General features: G+C 49.5%; 1 protein-coding gene and 1 non-coding gene across 3 annotated transcripts in view; both read left to right on the top strand.

Moving 5' to 3' along the window:
- The window catches only part of CRTC3 (CREB regulated transcription coactivator 3), a 96058-nt gene extending 75997 nt beyond the window's left edge, over positions 1-20061 (top strand). The window contains exons 9-15 of one of the 2 annotated variants that reach the window (XM_061394503.1): positions 223-272; positions 5109-5326; positions 8755-9053; positions 13851-14051; positions 14140-14220; positions 16031-16133; positions 16589-20061. In XM_061394503.1, coding sequence (XP_061250487.1) covers positions 223-272; positions 5109-5326; positions 8755-9053; positions 13851-14051; positions 14140-14220; positions 16031-16133; positions 16589-16794 — 1158 coding nt within the window. In that variant the 3' untranslated portion in view covers positions 16795-20061. Of the gene's footprint in view, positions 1-222; positions 273-5108; positions 5327-8754; positions 9054-13850; positions 14052-14139; positions 14221-16030; positions 16134-16585 lie in introns of both variants that reach the window. The other variant, XM_061394502.1, reaches the window with a different exon arrangement.
- On the top strand, positions 14698-14769 carry TRNAW-CCA (transfer RNA tryptophan (anticodon CCA)). The gene has a single exon. It is a non-coding gene; the product is annotated as a tRNA-Trp (tRNA).
- Positions 20062-23222: the final 3161 nt, after the last annotated feature.

Here is a 23222-nt window from a genome sequence, read left to right as displayed (position 1 = left end):
CATCTAGAAGCATCAAATTAAGAAAATTTATTAGTATCTTGCCTCCCTTATGCCTGGAAAAGTCTAGTCAAAACTTAAACGGCTGCTTTGTGAGGATGCTGTTTCTATATGCTGGCTCTCCACTTGACTGACTGGAGCCCCAGGATACCTGCAATGACAGTTTTTAAAATCTTGAATCTGGCTTTACAGTGAGTAAGCCCGGCTTCCTATGTCTCTCCCCAGATCCAGTCCCTGTCTGGGCGCCCTCGGTCCTGTGATGTGGGAGGTGGCAGGTAAGAGAGGTTCTTTCAGTTCTTGTTTCAGGGCCGTCCTGAGGGTTTTACCAAAAGGAATGTCTCGCTGCTTCATCAGAGAACACTGAGAAATTTCACTCATTACATGAGTTGAAAGTCAACTGAATTTTCACAAAAACAACAGCTCTTTTTTGGTATGCTCATATTTCATTTGTTCAAAGTAATTATATGACATAACTGCAAAAGTAAAACTGCCATAAATATGTTTGAGAATGACATCACCGACTCTGGGTAAACAAACAGCCCCACTGGAGGAAGCCAGGGCCTGCAGGCGTTGAGGGAGCCCGCCAGCCTCACGCCTTTGGAATCCGCGGGCCGCTGGCAGCTTGGTGAGCCAGAAGTTGCCTAAGAGAGTTTGCACAAATATACTGAATGCCACAAAACCATGAACCTCAAAGGGATAGATTTTGTGTTATGTACATTTTATTTTTACCACATTTTTTTAAACTAATGGAAGATGATTAAATAGGAAAACTTGTGATATTAAAAGGAGTTTCTGTGGAACAGCTAATTAATGTATTCAGAAGTATACAACTTCACTCCCTGAAAAATGTGAGAGACAGCTTTCAAAAAAAAAATATGTGTAGTACTAAAAGATTAAAACGTTCCTGAGGAGATGGGACCAAGGAAGAACGTGGAGACAACAGAGGTGATGAGGCCCACACACTGACAGACCCGTGAAGGTGCACTCACCGAGTGACATGGGGAGGGCCCTCTCTCGGGGTCTTCACAGAGAGGACTGAGCCCTGGGGTGCACGGTGGGGTCCTGAGAGCATGGGGGGGCAGGGAGGGGGCCCAGTGACCCTCAGGGCTGCCCCCCAGGCTTGGAACAAAAACCTCGGAACGGCAGCTCTTTCCAAAGCCAAACCATGTGGTTTGAAAGCTGGCCTCTTGCATGACCTAGCTGAGCGCAGGTGCACTTTCTAGATGGTCTGACGGTCTGCAGAGGAACTCATGCTGTAGTACCTCAGGCCGTCCTTCTTTCTCACCTCCCCTGTTGTCTAACAGCACTGAGTTCAGGGCCCACCCTCCTGAGCAATGGCAGCTCAGGCATTCTTTTCAGCTAGTTAAATATAAACCCATGCAGTGAACAGCCCACTGAGCTGAGATCAGGGTTGACCTCTTGAGAAAGTCAGAATGCCCTCTAGGAGGCCCACTGGGTGAGACCAGCACACCTAGGGGTATAGGTCATCCCCACAGTGAGGGCTGAAGATTCTTCTCAAGAATTCGTTTTGGCTCAATCCTCAGGCAGATGGGTGATCGAGGCCCCACAGGCCTAAATTACAGAAGGGGCTGCGTACTTTCAACTCCTCATCCCCGCCCCCGAGAGCTTTGAAACCAGGGTTCCTTAGGTGACAAAACTTGCTTTCCTACTCTTACACTAGGTGTAGGATTCTGTCCCGTGACTCCTGTTCATCTGGTGTTTATTGACCCCCCTACTCCTAGGCACTGAAGCAGAGCAGTGAACAAAACAGAACAGGTCCCTGCTCTCAACAAGCTGAGGCTCCTGTGGAGCAAAGTAGGCGAAAACAATCAAGCCAATGAATACACGTCATGTATTGTTAAACCCAGTGAGGAAAAAGAAAACCGAGTAAGGAGAAAGGCGACCACAGATGTCTGCAGGAGCCTCTCTCATATGATGAACTGTGACCAGAGTCCAGGATGCAGTGCAGGGAAGGGCAGAGGGAACAGCAGGCGCGTGCCTGCCGAGCATGGAGGCAGGTGCAGCCTGACCCGGAGTCAGGCTGGACTCGTCGGAGAGTTCTGAACCAGGGAGTACATCATCTGCCTTAATAGAGGATCCAGGAGGTGGTTCTAGCAGCTGTATATGCAAAGTTACAGTGTATATTCCTCTCAAGCAGAGGGAAGGTACTTTGAATGTCAGTGACAACCTGGGTTGTGTTTGTCACGGCTACCTTCTCCATCCCTGCTCTGTGCTACCAGACGCTGTTTCTGCCTTCACCTTGCCTCCCTCCCTCTGAGCACCCAGTCAGAGAGCCCGTTGCCCTCATAGCGAGCAGCTCTGCATTTTCAAGTTTATTTCCTAGTCCTTGGCCCTAACACTGCAACCAGCTGTCTGGAAGACAAAGTATCCCATTCAGCTTTTCTACAGTCTAAATCATCCTCCTTCCTCACCCCAGAAGGACCCCTTTCCTACTTCCCCTTCTCTCTTCAAGCCTCCACAGTGATCCCAGTCCTACTTCACCAAGAAAAGAGAAGCGGCAGGAATGAACGCCCAGCTTCCCTCCCGCCCCTCACTCCATGCCTCCCAGCCCCACGTGCCATCCTTCCTGGTTTCTAGTCCCAGGGACCCATCTGTTCATGCCCGATAGCTTTACCCATGTCCTTGGCCCTTCCAGAGGACTCTCTCCTGCTTATCCTTCCCGCTTCTGTGTTTTCTACCTTTCCCTGTCTACTAGGTCTTCTCTCTGCATTAATCACAGTTAAGGATTCTGCACCGAAAAGTACTATCTGACCTTGCGTTCCCTTCTAGTTCCCTCCTTCTCAGCCACACTTCCAGACTTCTCAGCCACACTTTCTGAAAGGCTTTCCCCTCGAGGCTCCCTTACTGCTTTGTCTGTTCCTCGGCCCACGGTGGCCTGGCTCCCTCCCACACTGTTCTGACAGAACGTTCCTCGAGAGACATCCCATGACACATTACCGAAGCTCAGCATCTACAGCAGAAGTCCTCCTCTTACCCACACCACCTACCCTGTCCCCAGTCTACTCATGTGCTTCCCTGTTCCCGTCCTGGTGGGGGTGGTTCCATCCATCCCTGTGCCAGAAAATCAGGAGTCGCCCTTGAGCACTTCCTTAAACACCTCCAGAATTTCTCCCTATCTCTCCGCCTCCACGCTCTCATTATGTCTTGTTGACTGCTCAGCAGCAGCATAACTCACCTCTTTGCCTCCAGGCCCCGCTTCTTACACCCTCCCCCAAGTCTGGCCTAAGGATGAGTGTGTCTTTCCGTGCTCTGCACCTTCCCTTGGCTTCTTGTCATCAGTTTAAGCCTCATGTACTTTCTGCCCCCTCCTCCAGGCCCATCTCCTGTCACATCCCCCCGTCCTAAACTTGACCTTCCTGATACTCCAGATACTGCTTTGTCCAAGTCTCCTGAGGCCCTGATGCCAGTGGGCCGCACCCGGAAGGTGCTCCGCTGTGTGTGCTGTGCTGAGTCAAGGGCCCTCAGTTGCATTCACCATCTTCCTCCTATCCTGGCTGAGGGCACCTCCTCCAGCCACTCTCCTCCTCTTCACCCCCTCTGTTCTTTTCCTACATCAGATGTGGACCGCACAGTTCCTTCTAACCGGTTCTCCCCAGTAAGGAACCCTCCACACCACAACTACAGGGGCCTCTCTAAACTGTGGTTCTCCATTTCACACCTGGGCTCCCTGTCTCCTGCCATCACTGATCTACACTCTCCAGAACAGCCTCTCATCACGCCCTTGTTTCCTCCCTCGCCCGCTCATCTGCCCCCACTTCCACACTCTGCCCAGCGCCCTGGCCATGCCATGCTGCCGGCTGTTCCATGAGCACAGGGTCACACGATTCGCAAGACCCTCCCTCCCCAACCATCCCCACAACCACGACTCCTGCTTCTGCGTTCCCAGTGACACTTGTATCAGTCCTGGACCAGCGAGCTTCCTGCCATACTGCAATCGCTTGCCTTACCTGTCTCTCTCCAGCCTGTCTGTGAACTCTAAGAGCAGTGCCCCTCCAGCCATGGGCTCAGCGGCCCCTCCCCGGGCCCACACTTCAGAGGGCTCCACTCCCATGACGTAAGGAGTCCAAGGGGCTAAGAGGATGCGGGGAGCGGCCAGACCTGGGTCCCCAGGCTGGGGAAGACACAGGCCTGGTCTGCAGTGCATGACAGGGCTGGGGAGGTAAGCAGTGGACTGCGGGCTGGGGCTGCCTCTCTGCATGTTCCAGCACAGAGCTCCAAGGAGTGGGAGAATTCCAAACTTTAATCTGGCCTTCCAGGCTATTATAAAGGTACAATCTGTCAAGACGGAAACATAGAAGATAATTCATTTAAAGATTTATTGATTTGATTTATAACTTTAAAAGATTTAAACAGTTGGCCTGCGGGGCCCCCAACTGTACTCCTGCTCAAACTGCACACGCTCTGCTCATTCATCATCCTCCCAGCAGCACTCGGCCTGGTGCCTGGGCTCAGAGCAGCCGCGCCACCGATCCTGACAAAGGGACGGTCACATCTCTTTCTCACTTGAAAGTTTATGGAAACTGTTAATGGAAAAAGTATACTTTGGAAGGTATCTGGCTGATACAGGAGATTCTTTTTTTTGGGGGGGGGGGGAAGGAAAGATAATTTAGAAATGTAACCAAAAGAATTGAATAAATGCAGAGCAGCGTCTCATATCTTACACAGTGCTTGACAATTTTCAAAGTACTTTTGCATCAATAATCTAACCTTCTGTACAGTGAAGTAAACCAGCTATATGTGTATCCCCTCCCTCCTGGACGTCCTTGTATAGTAGAGAGTAACGCAACATTGTAAACCAGTTGCACTCCCCCCCAAAAAAAATGCTGACAAAGGAAAACAGTAAAAGCACATGCACGCAACTAATCTTGTCTTAGAAAAGATTCCTGCAACGCGGGCATAGATGACATCTTTAGTCTAGCATTACAGGTGAGCAGATCACACTCTCAGAACGAGGAAGAGGCAGTCTCCACGAGGACTTGGATCTTTGGTACCCACAGCTTTTATTGAACAAGGAAAGGTATCATACACATCCTATTCCCCAGCAGCCAAATGCATTTTAGAAAGTAATACTTAACCTTTCTTTTTTTCAGCACTTTCCCACACAATGGTCAAAACATGGGCCTCTCCCCCTTCCTGGGAACCCTGAACACTGGGGGGTCATTGCCAGATCTAACCAACCTTCACTACTCGGCACCACTGCCAGCCTCCCTGGACACCGGTGACCACCTCTTTGGGAGTATGAGTGTGGGGAACAGCGTGGGCAACCTTCCCGCTGCCATGACTCACCTCGGCATCAGAGGTTCTTCTGGTAAGTGGTCCCCGCTCCATCGGGCCCATGCCTGTGTCCCTTGGTGGCTCAGCCATTGGTGGTCCCTGGCCGGGTGGCATGTTAGTAAATCGTAGAGTGAGGATGACTGTGTCTGAGTTAGAGATAATAGCCCATTGGGCTTCCCAGGTGGCCCTGGTGGTAAAGAATCCACCTGCCAAAACAGGAGATGCAAGAGAAGTGAGTTCAATCTCTGGGTTGGGAAAATCCCCTGGAGTAGGGAATGGCAACCCACTCCAGTATTCTTGCCTGGGGATAGAGGATCCTGGTGGTCTACAGTCCATGGAGTCACAAAGAGTCGGACACAACTGAGTGACTGAGCACGCATGCACACCACCCACTAGCTCATATACCTCTCAACTCTGCTGACATTTCACTTAGGTGGTTCTCTTTCTGCTGAGTTTGATGAGCTCTGGGGCAGCTCAGTGAAACCTCATTCTTTTTTGTTGTTCTATTTTCTTTTGGGTGGGGGTAGGGGCAGAGTTGACCGCACCTCACGGCATATGGGATCTTAGCCCCCTGCATTAGGAGCATGGAGTCTTAACCACTGGACTACCAGGAAGGTCCAAAACCTCATTCTTCATTGTCTTCTCCAGCCCACGTGCCCCAGGGACTTGGAGAATAAGATTTGAGAGTCAAGAAATAAGTGTCCATTCTCTTCTGTGTTAGCTGTGGTCCTTTATCAACATATGATGATATTTAATAATTACAGATATCTCTCTAGATTCCTCCAACTTCCCAATAGATTGCAAAAGAGAATATTTTGAATTTTAGAAAATTGTGGGTACAAGGAAAATATCTATCCTTAATAGATATGTATATTAAGTATAAATCTGCCATAGTTCAAAACTACTGGATCAGATTTTCAGAAGTGCTTAAAGGTGCTTTAGCTTTACTAAAAAGCTTCTCATGAGGTGACTTGGCTGTTACCATAGGAGTCTGAGTCCCTGCCGCTCAGACCACATGTTGAAACATGACTGCATTTGCTTGAACCCTGACAGACGCTCTTGTCAATGTCTGGGGCAGGTAGTATAGCCTCTGGCCACAAGGGTCCTAAGAATGGTGGCATAGCCTATCTCCTTTAGAAAGATCCCCAGCAATGGTCTGTCAGTGGGGAAAGTGCTTGCTCTTTCCGCTCTGGGTTCAGTAAGACTTGTCTATGCAAATCTGAACTCACCACTCAAACGAGGGTGGGCCGCTTCATCATGGTCCCCTGGAAGTTTCTCTGTTGATTATAGTGATGCTGCCATTATGCTATTAATACATAATTTTAGGTTTGAAGAATTGACTTCAGAGACCACCCCTATTTTGGGGTCTCTGGGAGTCTTTGGGGTCTCTAGGGTCTTTGAGTTATCCTGCTGCTTTACTTATGTGACCTTGGTGACGTCTCTGAACAAGGTCACCCGAGGTCACGTGAGTCCAGCAGCTTTGGCACTTAGCCCCCTTGGGTCCTGGGGAAGCTGGCGTTCTCCAGAACAGCCTTGGACGCTGCTTCAGCTGAAAATCCTGTGTTTAATTGCTGGCTGTTATTTTCCTCAAACAAGCATTGTATTATTGAGGATATGTCACAACCAGTGCTTAAGTTTTTAGAGTTTCTATGCACTCCTTAAAAATGCATGGTATGAAAGATTGCACATATATTTTTTAAGATGTGTGTGCTTTCTTTCTGAATGACTGAGTTTTTTAAAAATGTCTAAATTCATATCTTTAGCTCTAATTTTCATTCTTATTTGAGCCAGCCACATCTCTGACTTTTCCATGGTGAGTTAGGTAGGGGGACAACCACTTAGAGTTTTGTCAGAGACATCTTTCCTACCTTTTCAAAATCAATTGTGTTGGGGTGTGTGTGTGTGTTAGTGCTCAATCATGTCCAACTCTTTGCTACCCTGTGGACTGTAGCCCATTAGGCTCCTCTCTCCATGGAATTCTCCAGGCAAGAATACTGGAGTGAGTTGCCATGCCCTCCTCCAGGGGACCTTCCCAACCCAGGTATTGAACCTGAGTTCTGCATTGCAGGCAGATTCTTTACCATATGAGCCACCAGGGAAGTCCTCAGAATCACTTGCTGGCTAAAAATCCTTTGTCATTTATGCATTCCATAATTTTCATCTAATACTTAACTTTTTATCGATGTGGAACAACACAGACTTCTGCTCGCCCCAGCCGTGGGCACAAGAATGTGGGCTGGGCTCTGAAACACAGGGTCGCCCACGGAGATGCACTGCAGGGCCAGCATTCATTCATGGAATGAAGGCACTCTGCCAGGCCTTGGGCCAGGTGCCAAAGAGCCAGCAGGGCAGAGAACAGGCTCCCTGGGCTCCTGGAGCTTGTGTCCTTGCAGCGTGTGTTATGGAAATGCCTTTCCCAAACTCTCTTGCTCTGGCTAAAATTCACTCCCCTCCCCTTAAAACAAAGCACCAACAGGGGTGTCCTTTTCCCCACACTGGAGGAGACAGTGATGAACCGCTTTTCAGGAGCCAGAAAAACAAAGAGAAAGGAAGCCCTGGTAGAGGGTCCCTTCCTGTGACTTGGTGCTGGGCTCAGGGTGTTTAAAGAGCCCCCCGAGGCAGCCTGCCCCCCACATGGAGAGCCATGACACCCAGTGAAGGCAACCGAGGGTCCTGGCTGGTTGCCAGGGACAAGGCACTGGGGGCCCTGAACATAATGGATTGTCCGGCCTTGGGATCTGTTCTTGGACTGGAGCGGAGGGACTGAACATTCGCCTCTGCTGCCGCCTGCACCAGTTCTTGCTCTCCCGGGGTGGTTTACATGATCTAATTCTCGAGAAAAATCTGTTCTCATCCTTTTTTAAGAAGCTTTTTATTTTGTACTGGGGTAGAGCCGATTAACAATGTTGTGTGATAGTTTCAGATGAACAGCAAAGATACTCAGCCATACATATTCATGTATCCACTGTCCCCCAAACTCCCCTCCCATCAAGGCCACCACGTAACACTGAGCAGAGTTCCCCGTGCTGTACAGTAGGTCCTTGTCGAAACCATTCGCATCAGAATGGCGTCGTCCCTCTTAGTCTGAGTGCCTCTTCTCCTTGCCCTTGATACCACTTTTTTTCCCTTTGGCTTAAACAGCAAACATTTATTTCTCACAGTTCCAGAAGTTTGGCAATCCAAGATTAATGTGTCTGTGCAGAGCCCACTTCCTGGTTCATAGGTTCCTATATATATATATATATATTTTTTTAGTCGGACTATAAGTGCTTTACAGCATTCTGTTCGTTTCTGCTGTACAACCTTGGTACCTTTTCCAGCAGGAGAGTTGCCCGGAGCTCCTCCTCACACAAAATCATCATCAAGTACAAATAGGAAATTGAGTTTTTTCTTTACTGTTTGGGAAACAGAAGATTTGGTCGGTAACTATGAGGTGTACATTGCAAACGATCTGTCTTCCAGGTCTCCAGAGTTCTCGGAGCAACCCCTCCATCCAGGCCACGCTCAACAAGACAGTTCTCTCCTCCTCCCTGAACAGCCGCCCAGAGGCCTCCGCTGCCAGCGCCTCTGCCCTCCACCCTTCACTCCGCCTCTTCTCGCTCAGCAACCCATCCCTTTCAACCACCAGCCTGAGCGGCCCACCCCGGCGCAGGCAGCCACCCGTCAGCCCCCTCACGCTGTCCCCCGGCCCTGAAGCACATCAAGGTTTCAGCCGGCAGCTCTCTTCAACCAGCCCCTTGCATCCGTATCCTGCCTCACAGGTAAAAAGCAAGCGAACTAACAGTGAAACAGACTGAAGCAGATGGGAACTGGACTAGGTCCTCACTCTAAGTGCGGTTCACGAGGCCTCAGATGCAGTCAGTTCTCACTTCTGTGCGAAATCAAATCATTCCTAATGCACTAATGGTTTTCTAAGAGCAGAGCTATTGTGTCGATTTGTCGTTGTTTAGTCACTTAGTCGAGTCCGACTCTTCTGTGATACCATGGACTGTAGCCCCCAAGGCTCCTCTGTCCGTGGGATTCTCCAGGCAAAGATACTGCAGTGGGTTGCCATTTCCTACTCCAGAGGATCTTCCCGACCAACCGATCAAACCCATATCTCCTGCATTGGCAGGTGGATTCTTTACCTCTGAGCCACCAGGGAGGCTCATGTGTTGATTACTCTTAAGCAGACACTGAACAGTTTGGGGTACTCTCAGGAAGTTGGAATTGGAGGAAAGGGTCAGGTGTGGAGGGTGAAACTCAGTTATGTCTGAAATACAAGGGAAGCCAGGTTGGGGTTTTAAGTTTGGTGTGGAAAATCATTAATTGACTATCTGAGCACTGTAAGCCACAGAGAAAGCCAAGGAAGACATTGAAATACCCTCCTGAAGCTTCCAGATTGAATTAGACCTCTTCCCTAATTACATCGACAGATTTAAGAACAGTCCTTCTCTTGTTGATTAAATACTTAGGTACAATAGGATCATATGTCTATAAAAGGGCCCAGATGAGTCTGTTTAGAAAGAGGCACACTTTGAAGTCACAAGCCTGTTACAGAAATTTAGGGTGGAAACATCATCTTTTTGACTTGTTGACTTTGTTTCTATTCTAAGTTTTCAGGGTGGTTTTTCACAGTCATCAGTGAACATGTTTTTAACCTGTTGGTCACTCCCTAGATATATTATAACATCCCTTACTCACCACTTCACTATAAGTGAGTAGTGATTTAGCAAGAAGAAGTTGACAGAACACAACAGAGGTTAGCAGATCCAGTTATTAGTCACTCTTTACCAATTATTAGCCATGGGATCTTTATTATATGAGTAATCCCTTTCGGGAGACGGTAAGAGTATTTCATAATTGTTTTTTAATGGTTCTTTCATGTTATTGGATTGCCTTTAATTTATTTTGCAAGATTATTTTACAGAGGCCTCTCTGGTGGTTCAGTGGTAAAAAATCTGCCTGCAGTGCAGGAGACAACACTTCGATCCCTGGGTCGGGAAGATTCCCTGGAGAAGAATAGCAACTCACTACAGTGTTCTTGCCTAGAGAATCCCATGCACAGAGGAGACTGAAGGGCTACAGTCCGTGGGATCGCAAAGAGTCGGACACGACTTAGCGACTAAACCACCACCACAAGCTTATTTTACAGGATGTAAAAAATAACACCATCTAGCTACATTTTAAGGAGACCGTAGAGATAAACAGCACTCTTTTTCACATATTTTCATTTTTGTCTGCTAAATATTTAAAAATTTTAAAAAAATCAATGTTATTTGTGCACATAATTTAAAAGGTCAAATAGTCCTAAAGGGCCTGTTATGAAATAACAGTTGTCTTCCCCGCCCCCACCAGCCATATTTCTCACCACCTGGAGGTGGCTCCTCCCGGCCACTTTAGCTGCTCTCTGGTGTAACAGTGTTATTTCATGCTGGGTGTGTTCTAGGTTTTTAGTGGCAGGTGTTCTCTAACGACAGCCTCCTGTGGAAGCCTAGGGTTTAAGCTCTCTTTCAACCCTCCCAGGCCCCTCCCTTCCCCCTTCCCACGTGTTTTCCCTACTCATTCTCCCCATCTCCACAGTGTGGTTTATTACACTTAGTTTTGAATAGAACAGTACTCAGTGTTTAGTGTTTCCATGCTTGTATGTAATCAGAGTTGAACCCTATAGCTTAGTATGAAACAACAAAATGAGGATCTTTTTCTCCTGGGGGTTAATAAATGTCTTGTGTTTTCCTCACTGTGGTTTTCTCTGTATGTCTTGCTCTGTATTTGTATTCAATCTCAAACTGTCAGCATCGGGTAGATCTCCTTCTGATATATTAAACACGAGCCCTCCGGTAGCTTTCCTAGAAAGAGTACATGCGGCGTGGCTTGACTTCAGTGTGTCCTCATTCTCCCCACCTTTTAACTAATAATTGGCTAAGTGTAGAATTCAAATGTGAAATAATTTTCTCTTGAAGTTTTGAAGGTATTAATCTGTCAGCTTTTAGTTTCTAGAGTTGCTACTGAGAAATCCAGTGCCATTCTGATTCCTGAAGTGAATGAAGTGAAAGTGTTAGCCGTGTCCGACTCTTTATGACCCCATGGACTGTATAGCCTTCCAGGCTCCTCTGTCCATGGGGTTCTCCAGGCAAGAATACTGGAGTGGGTTGCCATACCCTCCTCCAGGGGATCTTCCCAACCCAGGGATTGAACCCACATCTCTTATGTCTCCTGAATTGGCAGGCGGGTTCTTTACCATCTAAGCCACCAGGGTACCCCCTCTGATTCTTAATACTTTGAATTAAATCTCCGTTTTTTCCTTGCGAGGTTTGCAGGATCTTGTTTCTTCCCCCCTTAGTGTTCTAAAACTTCAAAATAACATGGCCTGATATGAGTCTATCTGGTTGGTTTCTTCAGTCTGGAAACTCACCTCTTTCGTTTCTGAGAAATTTTCCTGAATTATTTCTTTGACAGTTTCTTCCCTTCAGTTTTCTCTGTTCTCTCTTGAATGTACGAATGTTAGCCATCCTGTACTTTCCCTCTAGCATCCTTATTTTTTTTCTTTCTTTTCTCTCTCTGTCTTTTTCCTCTGCTTTCTGGAAGAGTTTCTTAACATTATCTTCCACCCTTCTCTTGAGGTTTTCATTTCTGCTCTCATCCTTTTAAATTTTCAAGACATGTTTTGTTCTTGTTCTCTGAATGTTCCTCTTTTCATAGCATCATATTTATTCCATGGATGCCATAACATCTTTGATGTCTCTGAGGTTTTTAGTGATAATTTTTATTCCAGTTTCTTTTTATTTTCTTTGAATAGATATTTTCCAAATTGCATAGAAGCAGCGAACATGATATAATGAATCCTCCTATGCCCATCATCCAGCCTCAACAGTCATCAACATTTTTTTTTAAAGAAGTAGCTGTCTTTAGCTGTGCCAGGCCTTCGTTGCGGGAACCCGGGCCCCCCGCATTGGGAGTGCCTTAACCACTGGACCACCAGGGAAGTCCTCGACATTTTCATAATCTTGTTTTATCCATATCCCCTCTCTTAAAAAATGTGTATAGGGGTGCATATTATAAATAACTATGTATTTCTAAAAGATAAGGATTTTTTAATCACTCTATTATATTGATAATTCTTTTTCATGACAGCTTCTTCCTACATAAATTTTCCCAGGTTTGTTTTCTCAGTTTGTCTGCTTGGGTCTCTGACTTGCATCCAGACACATTCCTCATGATCTGGTGACCCTTGGCATCCTGCTCATATTTAGCAACAGGACACAGACTCATGCACACAAACTGCCTGGAAGCTCAGTGTAGGTGGGTGGGCCTGTTGAGTACAGTCTTCCCTGGAGACAGATCCAGCGCAGCTCTTGCCCTAGGGACCTTCTGGTATTGTAAGTTGGATTGTCTCCCAGGCTGGTCAGATCCCCAAAGGATGCTCTCCCCATCTTGCGCCTGGCCTGTGCCTAGACCCAGCACTGTGGGAACTGAGCTAGGAAAGAGGCGGAAGCTCAAGGGGCCACAGTGAGCTTTTTTTTTTTTTTGGCTTTCTCAGAAGCCCTGCATTCTCAGCAGTGCCTCACCTTCTAGGGTCTGGTGCACCCAGTCCAGAGACCCCGGGGCCATACTCCCTCCAGAGTGCCGCCCTCAGCCTCCCTGCAGGCATGGGCTCTGGAGCCCACTGCTGCCTGCCAGCCTCTCCAGATTTAGCTTCGTCTTCTCCCGCTGCTGTCCTCCCCTCCCCCCAACCCCCACCCGCGGGGACTCTGCAATGGAACCAGACCGCCTCCCTGCTGCCAGCCCTGCATTTGGTTCCCTCAGGTCTACTCAGCCAGCTACTGCGTGTCCATCTGCTTTTCATTTTCCAAACTTTGTTGCCATTTTCTTCCTTTTCATTATCTTCATCCTCGTGTTTTTTATCTTCATTTTAGCATTATTTACGATGGTTTTCATTTTGTTTATTAATGTTTATTGTTGTTTAATGTTGTTTTAGGGCTTCAGTGGGGTTTGGGGAGACAGCAGAGCTAAGTGCTTTTTTTCAGTCTTCTATTTTTAACCAGAAGTTATGGCTGTTAAAAAAAAACAAACCAAACAAACATGATTTTCACTGAGAAAACTGAGACAAAACTGGTTAAATTGGCTGCATTTTGCTTTGTTTGTTTTTGAAGACAATAGAAATTGTCACTGAATGGAAAATGCTTTGTGGGGAAGTGACATTTGAAGTATACTTTGCAGGAACAGAAGTAGGTTTCTCAGAGCACAGTGTAGACTGCCAGACGAGGAGAATATCAGGATTTTTCCTCACTTTGACATTTCCTAACTGTAAAGGGGGGTTTCCCTGGTAGCTCAGCAGTTAAAGAATCTGCCTGCCAAGCAGGAGACTCAGGTTCAATCCCTGGCTCAGGAAGATCCCCTGGAGAAGGAGATGGCAACCCACTCCTGGGAAATCCCATAGACAGAGAGGCCTGGTGGGCTACAGTCCATGGGGGTCACAAAGAGTCTGACACAACTTAACAACTAAACAACGACAGCATCCACGGAGGACTGACCACTAGCAACTCAGAAGCTGAGTAGTTAGTGGCTTTGTTTTTCAGATGGTGTCCTCGGATCGAAGCCCACTCTCCTTCCTGCCCACAGAAGCTCAAGCCCAAGTGTCCCCCCCACCCCCTTACCCCGCAGCCCACGACCTGCCCCAGCCTCTGCTGCAGCAGCCCCATGCCCAGGAGCCGCCTGCCCAGCAGCCCCAGGCGGCCTCATCGCTATCCCAGTCGGACTTCCCGCTCCTCACAGCCCAGGTGAGTCCCACCCGGAGCCCCAGGCATGAGGGGACGCTCATGCCACCCCGAGTTCCAAGCTAAATGGTTCCTTCCTTGTTCCCTGAAGGGCTCATCTTTGACCAGCTTCTTCCCAGATGTAAGCTTTGACCAGCAGTCCATGAGGCCAGGTCCAGCCTTTACCCAGCAGGTGAGTAATCGCCTGGGCCTGCCTCGTCCCCACAGCAGGAACTGTCACCATCAGGCTGCTCCGAGCGGGAAACCCACACCCAGCAGGCTCGGTCGGTACCTCACTTCTCCGACCTCGATGCACTCAGTGGCTGGGGAGCTGGCATTGCCCTGAGCCCTAGCTGCTGGTGCCGGCTGCCTTAGTTCATTGTCAGGTGTCAGCGGAGGGCCTTTTGGAACACGTGGTGGAAGACTTGTGATGATATTCTAGCCAGAGAATTGTAGACACGCTCATGCTGGAAGGAACCTAGCAATCCATGGGTCTATCATGATGAGGCGTCAAGGAGCAGGCAAAGGCTTTGCCTCAGCCGGAGTTGCTGTGTGTGGCCTCCTGGGAGCCCATCCTAGCCAGGCAGGGGTCCTTCCTGAAGGTTCTTTCATGGAGCCATTTTCTTTTGCTTTTTAGTTTCTCCCTAATAACATAGACTCCCTAATATCTTCCCTGGTGGCTCAGAGGTTAAAGCGTCTGCCTCCAATGCAGGAGACCCAGGTTCAATCCCTGGGTCGGGAAGATCCCCTGGAGAAAGAAATGGTAACCCACTCCAGTATTCTTGCCTGAAGAATCCCATGGACAGAGAAGCCTGGTAGGCTACAGTCCACAGGGTCATAAAGAGTCGGACACGACTGAGCAACTTCACTTACTTAATAACACAGACAATCTTTTATATCCCTAGATTTTATTTTGTTGTTTAATCACTAGGTCATGTCCAACTCTTTGCAACCCCATGGACTGCAGCACGCTAGCCTTCCCTATTCTTTACTATCTCCTGGAGTTTACTCAAACTCATGTCCATCAAGTAGGTGATCCCATCCAACCATATCATCCTCTGTCACCCCCTTCTCCTTTTGCCTCAATCTCTCCCAGCATCAGGGTCTTTTCCAATGAGTTGGCTCTTCGCATGAGGTGGCCAAAGTATCGGAGCTTCGGCTTCAGCATCAGTCCTTCCAGTTAATATTCAGGGTTGATTTCCTTTAAGATTTTATAGTATTCATTAATTATGGTTTGGGCTCCAGGATATATTACGGAGAGAAGGAAGAGCACTTTCCAGAACTTAACAAAAACAGTAAAACAAATAAAGACAGATGTTTTCCGTGTAGGCCATGGGAAGTGGTGAGAACCAAAAGTCTCTGCCGCCTGATTTTCTAGAGAAGCCATGTGAGTCTAGGTGAGTCAGTGTCTTTCTGAAAAGTGATGGAAACTCCTACTTTTGAAAGATTTTTTAATGATTTAAAAATTAACTTCAGGAACGGCACCTAAAATAGGCCCCAGTTCTGACCCGTCCTCATCAAGGCTTTTTGCAGAGAGAGGCTTGCTTGCATTCCTCCCTCTGAGTGACAGATTGAGAGGGGGCTACTGTCTCGTTTCTTTAGAAAGCAAAGAGGAAAAGAGCCCATCGCTTCCTTGGTTATAGACAGAGCCTTTGAAGGGTTCCCACCAATGGTAGTTTCCAGAAGCCTCAGTGTGCTGAGGAGGGAGGTGGCTGTGACCGGTGGGCCCGCAGAAACCACAGCCAGTGGCGTTATCCAGGATGGCGTAGAGCGCCAGGCAGTGTGCGCACAGGGACACATCACCCACAGCGTGGCCCTCGGGCCCCTCCTCCACTGCAGCACCCCCTGCCCTCCACTACCCAAGCAGAATGTTCTGTGTGGGCTGTCACAGCAGAGAAGGGGTATGACAGCTCCCAGGGCTGGTTTTGCTTGGGGGCGCACAGCACGGTCGTTCCCAGGGAAGCAGAGGCCGTCCCTCACACAGTGACCTCTGGTGCCTCCAGGTGCCCCCGGTGCAACAAGGCCCCCGCGAACCACAGGACTCCTTTCATTTGAGACCAAACCTGTATTCCAACTGCGGGAATTTCCCAAACACTGTCCTGACAGGTGAGTGCGGCCACCTCCCAGCTGCTGCTTTCATGTTGCTATGTTTCTCCAGATACTGCTGTAAGACAGTCTAAACAACATGACATTATGTAAAGCCAAAAAATGAAAGCCCTGCAGCCCAGCTTTACCTTGTTGAGGTGTGGGAGTCCAGCCACAGAGACTGCGAGGCAGTGGGGAAGGGCCTGGTGACCCAAGCCTTCTTCCGACCTGCTTAGTTTCCAGTGACTGACAACTATTCAGAGGGAGGAAACCTGCAGAACTGGGACGTGTGGAACTGACTGCAAAGAACACAGATTCCAGAGCAGGACTGTGGGCCTGGGAGTGGTTAGGACATGGGTGATGACTGTCCTGGTGGGTGAGATGGCAGGGGGTTGTCACCAGTCGTGTCCTGAGTGACCTGACCCCCACGCCTTCTAATCCGCACTGTTCTCCCCTCTCGCTGCTCTTTCCAGAAGACTCGAGCACCAGCCTGTTCAAAGACCTCAGCAGTGCACTGGGAGGCATGCCCGAGGTCAGCCTAAGCGTGGACACTCCGTTCCCACTGGAGGAAGAGCTCCAGATCGAACCGCTGAGCCTGGATGGACTCAACATGTTAAGCGATTCCAGCATGGGCCTGCTTGACCCCTCTGTAGAGGAGACATTTCGAGCTGACCGACTGTGAGGTGATCAGAATGGGACAGGAGGACTTATTTCTGAAACAGCTAAAACAGAACGGAATAGAACCAGCTCCACCCCTGGGCGTTAGTTATCTCGGGCTTCTGACCTGGAAGGAACCCAATTCCTCAGCTCCCAGCTCTCAGATGAGGTCCCATCTCAGTCACCATGGCCTTCTCTCAACCACAGAGCTGGGCACTACCCCTCAGGCCCGCAGCACAGGCCCTGTTGCTGCAAGCCTGCTGCTTTAGCACTTCTGATGACTCAGTCGTCACCACACCCGTGACATCTTTTACTGACCATCTAGCCGGTCGATGAGTAAAAGAAAATGTGTGCCGAGAGGCCTCAGTAGCCGTGTATAATGCTCAGAACCACTGATCTCAGTCAACACTGAAGAAAGGACCCAGAGTTGGGGGGCGGTCAGGGGCTGCGGGCCTCTGGGAGCCTACTCTCCTCCAGCAACGGTACCAAGCCCCACAAGGCCTGCCGTGGTTCCGCTGTCTCACCTCGGCACCCCAGGCAGCCATGGGATGTCCAGGGCAGCACGAAGGGCCAGGACTCCCTGAGAGGGCTCCATTGGAACACGAAGAAGGATTTTCGCCGCACGTCCAAGAACAGACTTGAGTTGGGCAAACTGAATTCTAATTGGTTTTCTCCTGGTTTGTAATCTCTTCTCTGCTGCTGCAGTACCCCTTTTCCTTTGGATGAGAGGAAAAGGAAGACTATTTTATTTTATTCTGTCACTGAAAAAAAAAATCCCCTGGTAATGGATGAGCCTGAAGAGAACGGGGCTTCTACTCGGTGGCTGCGGAAGACAGAGAGGGGGGCTGTGTGTAGGTATCTTACAGGTACACGATGTCCTCTAGACAAGCTGCAAACCATCTAGGCCTCCCTGTCTACAGACTGGCCAGGAGGAGCAGCCGGGGGTCTGGACCAGCAATTGTGCAGCAACAGAGGGAAGCTGGTTCTCTGTGGAAAGGGGGTATTCCTGTCACCCTACTAGACCGTAAGCTCCTTGAGGGCAGAGACTGTGCCTTACCCATCACCAAACCCCTAGCACCCAACAAGTGCCTGGCACTGAACAGGTGCCGCCGACCCGTGCGTTGAATGCACACACGCGTGAATGAGCAGATGAATGCACGAATGAATGAATCTGCCTCGCTAGGAGGCAGTCTAATCTTTCACTGACCCTCTTCCTCACCAAAGCTTCTCAGAGCTTCAGCTTTTCTAACACTTGTGCCTGTGGTTAAGTGAAGCATACACTTTAAGATGCTTTTAACACTAGGTGACCAAGTCCACGCTTAGGCCACATGCCCTATCCTCCTCAAGGCTACGGACGTGGGTGGACACTGTCCTGTGAGTGCACCTAGGGTGGCTCAGCAAGCTGGGGCCTCCCCCATATTGGGACTCGGGGGTCCCGGCCATCACAAACATCTTCCCTCTCAGACCCATGTTTTGTTCTCAATTGCATTAAGAGATTCACCCTCTGAGGCTGAAGAAATAGTGTATAGTAAAACAAAGGCCTAATTTACGGAACCATCATTAGGCATCAGTACTTTAGCACAAAATGGTATTACTGTATTTCCACCAGCACCTGCCTCCTCTGATTCAGTCTATGCCAGTCCCTGACCAGAAACCCCAATGGGTGGGCTTAAAAGCCATCAGGGGAGGAGTCTGGGCAAAGGGGCCTCACGTGGGCCTGGGAAGACAGCATAGAGTGGACAGACACACTGAAGGAGGGATAAAGATGCTAGAGCCAGACAGACAGCTTCTTCCCAAGGGACACCAGGCACGATGCTGAAGGGTCCACCTAAAGAAGCAAGGCGGCGCCATGTGGGTCTGAACCTGACACGTGTCCCTGGTGGCAGGAGGGGTCTGTCACAGGGTCCTGGGCTATTGACCTCTCCAGACCTTCTCCTATTTCCTTCTGTCTTCAGGGGGCTCCCCTCCCTCCAGTCTTTCAAGTAACCCCAGTGGTGCACTGATCCATGTCCACTGTGGAACCCAGGTCTTGGTCTTCCCGCATCACATTTGCTCTGAACACCCCAGCTCTTGAATTAGAAAGACCAGCACCCTCCCTGCCTGAGCTCTGGCTCAGGAAGGGGCCATGGGCTTCCCCTTCAAAGCTTTAGTCCCAGTTAGACTTCTAGATCGCAGTGACCTTTTGTGAAAGAAAATGGCCTTTCATTGTACACAGCACCCCAGCGTGCTGAAAGAGCCAGATGCTGCCTGCCTCTCGTGTGTCGGAGACCCCCTGAGATCTGAACTAGCCTTTCAGACAAGGGGGAGTGCTGATGTCATGAGAGGGTTTTTTTTGTTTTGTTTTGTTTTTTTAATGGAGATTCTAGGATAGTCTGCTCTCTACACAGTGCCTTACCCATGGTGATCACTGGTGTCAGTGTCCCAACTCTCTCTGTCTGCACAGCAGCCCAGCCATACAGCCAGAGACCCCGAGACCTGCAGGACCAAGCGTGCTCCCCCTGGGCATTCACCAAGGACTTGTGGAAATGGAAGGCTCCTGGGAAAAGTGACTTGTTTGGGGGGAGGGTAACGATGACAGTTAGGTTTAGCACTGAATCCAGTTTGTCCTTAGGTCCGTCCATCCCCTCTCTTCCTGTGAAAAGGTTTTGGACATTATACAACCTGCCTTGCTTACCCAGTGTCAAGGACACCCACAGACAGGGGTCACCCTGACCTCCTCACTGCTGCCTTTGGCCCTCAGCATCTGAAATGGCTGCAGACTTCAGAGTAAACTATTTTTCAATATTTAGTTTTTCACAAGAAATCGATGGTTGTACTACTCTCATTTACTAGCAGTTAAACAGCATAGAACTAAAAACCTATCTGTGTTTCTGTTTTTTCCCCCTTCTATACGATTGTGGTTTTTAGGACAGAAGGTGTCAGGGGAACCTTGGTTATGTCTCGATCAACATGAATTCTCCACTATCCTGTCTCATTTCTCCTAAGTCTACTGTATATTACCTGAGCTGAAATGTATATCCCAGTCCATTTGCATAGTTGAAGACACTTCCTACTCTGACCCTTGTCGTCTCTTCTGATTCACGCACGGACGGTCTGGTCCCAAGCGTGTTTCTTCCACTGCTTTGTGATGGAAACATCACAGCAAAACTAATCAGACTTCCCATCAGTATCCTAGTCCACATGCCCCTCATCAAACAATATTTAAAGATTGGAAATTTGTATAAAGTAGCTTCCAAGTTTTATAATGCATCGTTTTACATCTTTCGTAATTAAAAGCAGCACAATAAGGTTGTATGTGTGTCTGGTGTCTTCCTTGGCTTCTGGTGAGATAAACCGGTGGCGAGCCCTTCTCAGTGCAGCCTGAAGTCAGAGATTTCTGGTCCATGGCTGAGCAGAGCCTACACTGGCCCACTTCTCTTAATATGTGCTGTGGCGCCCAGTCCTGAGAGAAGTCCAGAAGGAAATAGCGAAGTAGGGGCACATGTGTACCCAGGACAGAGGCATCATTGTAGGGGCTCAGCATTCCACTCCCTCTTCTGAGGTTCAAGCCACTGATGTGCCTCCCCCAGCCTCTCTGCTGCAGGTACTGGTCTTTAGCTCTTTCAATCCTAAAGGAAATCAACCCTGAATATTCTCTGGAAGGACAGATGCTGAAGCTGAAACTCCAATACTTTGGCCACCTGATGGGAAAAGCCGACTCGTTGGAAAAGATCCTGATGTTGGGAAAGATTGAGGGGAAGGGGAGAAAGGGGTGACAGAGGATGAGATGGTTGGATGGCATCACCAGCTCGATGGACAAGAGTTTGAGCAAGCTCCGGGAGATGGTGAAGGACAGGAAAGGCTGACGTGCTGCAGTCCATGGGGTTGCGAAAAGTCGGACACAACTGAGTGATTGAACAACAACAACCCATTTCACCAAGGACTTGGGTTCTGCTTTCTACCCTCCACCCTTCTCCCCCTGTCCCAGCAGGGTTCAGAGTGTTGACCTCTCCAATCAAACAGCCTCAGCTGCCCCCAGAGACCCACTTCCTCAGCCGCACCCAAGGCTCGTCAGAAAGATGACTCTTCTGAAATCTTACTCAGAAATCCCCCTTCTGACCCTGACTTCCTGAGCCACCATTTCTACTCCAGTCCCCACACACCCTGTTACCTGACTCCACTGGGACTTCTGTCCCATGTCCTTCCTCTCAGTCTGCCTGTCCCCTCTTCATTCCCTGGCCGAGCCCGCCGACTCAGAGGCCTTCAGGACACCCTCAGCAGCCCTCCTCCTGCTCTGACCCTGGCGTTTCTCAGTAGCCGCACACTGCCCCTAAACCCCCTCCCTCTTCTGCCTCCAGACCTCTCCTCTCATCAGGGCCCTTCTCTCCTCACAGCCGGAAACTCCAGGTTTCCTTCAGAGGGCAGCTCCCTCAGCAACCCAGCTGCCCCCACGCCATCCTTTCTCATGGAAAACGCCTAAATCTACCCATCTGTACCTCCCTCCCCTCTGCCTTACCTAGTTCTCATTTTTTCACGTGTGATTTATCTGTGCTTCCTCCAAGGATTCCTGGTTCTCCCAGGCCTCCTCCTCATCCTCTCCAGCAGCTTTTCACCCTCAGCCCAAAGAGGGTCTATGTGTGTGTTTAGCTCCTCAGTTGTGTCCGACAACGCCACGAACTGTAGTCCGCCAGTCTCCTCCATCCATGGGATTCTCCAGGCAAGAATGCCGGAGTGGGTTGCCATTCCCTTCTCCAGGGGATCTTCCCAACCCAGGGCTTGAACCTGGGTCTCCTGCATTGCAGGCAGATTCCTTACCATCTGCGCCACAGTCTCCTCCTTACTAAAGGCCAACAGTGAAACAATGGTCTCAACTCTGACTTCTCCTCCAACCACGACCTCTCTCTGGAAGAGTCGCTCATGCTCAGCTCTGGTCTCAACTCCTCTGGCCAGTCCAGTCCCTCTCCTCTGTGGCCCTCCCCTGACATTTGAGCCCTGTGGCCGCTCCTGTTCCCTCCCCTAGGTCCTCTGTCTGGCTCCAGTAAATCCTCTTGTTCTCTCAGGGCACGTCCTCCACTACCATCTCTTTTCTCAGAACCACTGTCCCCAGGCCATCACCTCTAAGCTGATGGGCCCCGACATCCAGCCTCCCATCCCCCTGCCTGTTAGCTCGGGCTCACCTGCGCTCCGCCCCATGTGCCTGCAGCACAGCCCTTCATAGCTCTGTGTACACTGGCGAGCATTCCTCACCACACTTGACACTGGCCGTCCCCATACAACTCAGCTCTGTGAGGACAGGGACCTTGCCTTCCACTTGAATTCTGTATCGCTGGTGCCTGGCATGTAGGAGGTGCTCAAATATTTTCGCACTGCTGACTTCTGCCCGCCCTCTCAGATCACAGCCTTTATCTACCACACAGCCCTCCTCCTCCCCTCAAATCCAGCCTGAGTCCGAAAGGGCTGCCTCAGCCCCCATTCTCTCTCTCCTTAGCCTGACACCCATCTTCTCATCTGGCTCCCTCCTCATCTCTGGCCCAGGAAGCAGCCTCTACCTCCCCTTAGAAATTAGCAGAGTAGGGACTTCCCAGGTGGTCTTGTAGTGAGGACTCTGAACTCCCAGTGCAGGATGCCTGGGTTCGAACTAAGATCTCACTTGCCACATGATGTGGTCAAAATAAAGAGATTTTTTAAAAAGAAAAAAAAAATTAGGGACAGATTTTACTTTAATGTTTTTGTGCCCCAGGGTTCTTAAACAATAAGTACCCCCCCCCAGTTTTATAGCATTGTAGGGGTTCATTGTGTAATGAATTCATAGAGAGCACTTAAAATCATGCCACCAATAAATAAACACTCAATAAATATCAATTATTATATTATTTGTTGCATGGATACACTGTCCTTTAAAAAAAAAAAAAGGATTCACAAATCTTTAGAAGTACTGAATCTGTATAGTGCTTGCTTTCAAACACCAAATCTTACGGTCTTAAGTTGGTCCTATTTAGGTCCTGTTTGCCAAATGAGCACTTTACTATTTCCAAGTATGGAAAAGCCAGTTATATATATGGGACTGTGTCCGCCTGTGGACACTAGATGGAGCCGAGACACAAGAGTAGCTGTCAGGACCCAGAAACAGCCCCTAGCGCCCCCTGACCCTCTCCTCCAATTTCACCTTTAGACGGGTAGACGGCAGTGTGGTTAACAGGTAATCCTGCAACGGCAGAGTGTAAGTCTCTCTAGTGACCGCTCAGACCCTGCACGTCACACGTCCCCGAAGCAGGTCAAGGGTGGCTTCTTGGGTTTATGGGTGAGGAAGGTGGCCCAGATGGCGCTGAGTCACCTGGCGACACCGGGAGCCCAGACCTTGCGCACGGCCGGGCTTCCCCACCGGCGCATCGCGGACCCCCGAAGCTCAAACGTGCGGGCGGAGCCCGGCAAGGGGCCCGACCCCGTCGGACCCCCAGGGCCTGAACCGCGCCC

This window comes from Bos javanicus, chromosome 21 (assembly GCF_032452875.1).
Source record: "Bos javanicus breed banteng chromosome 21, ARS-OSU_banteng_1.0, whole genome shotgun sequence".
Classification (NCBI taxonomy): Eukaryota; Metazoa; Chordata; class Mammalia; order Artiodactyla; family Bovidae; genus Bos; species Bos javanicus.
The sequence above is the reverse complement of the archived record's forward strand: the minus strand, read 5'-3'. Positions and strand labels throughout refer to the sequence as shown.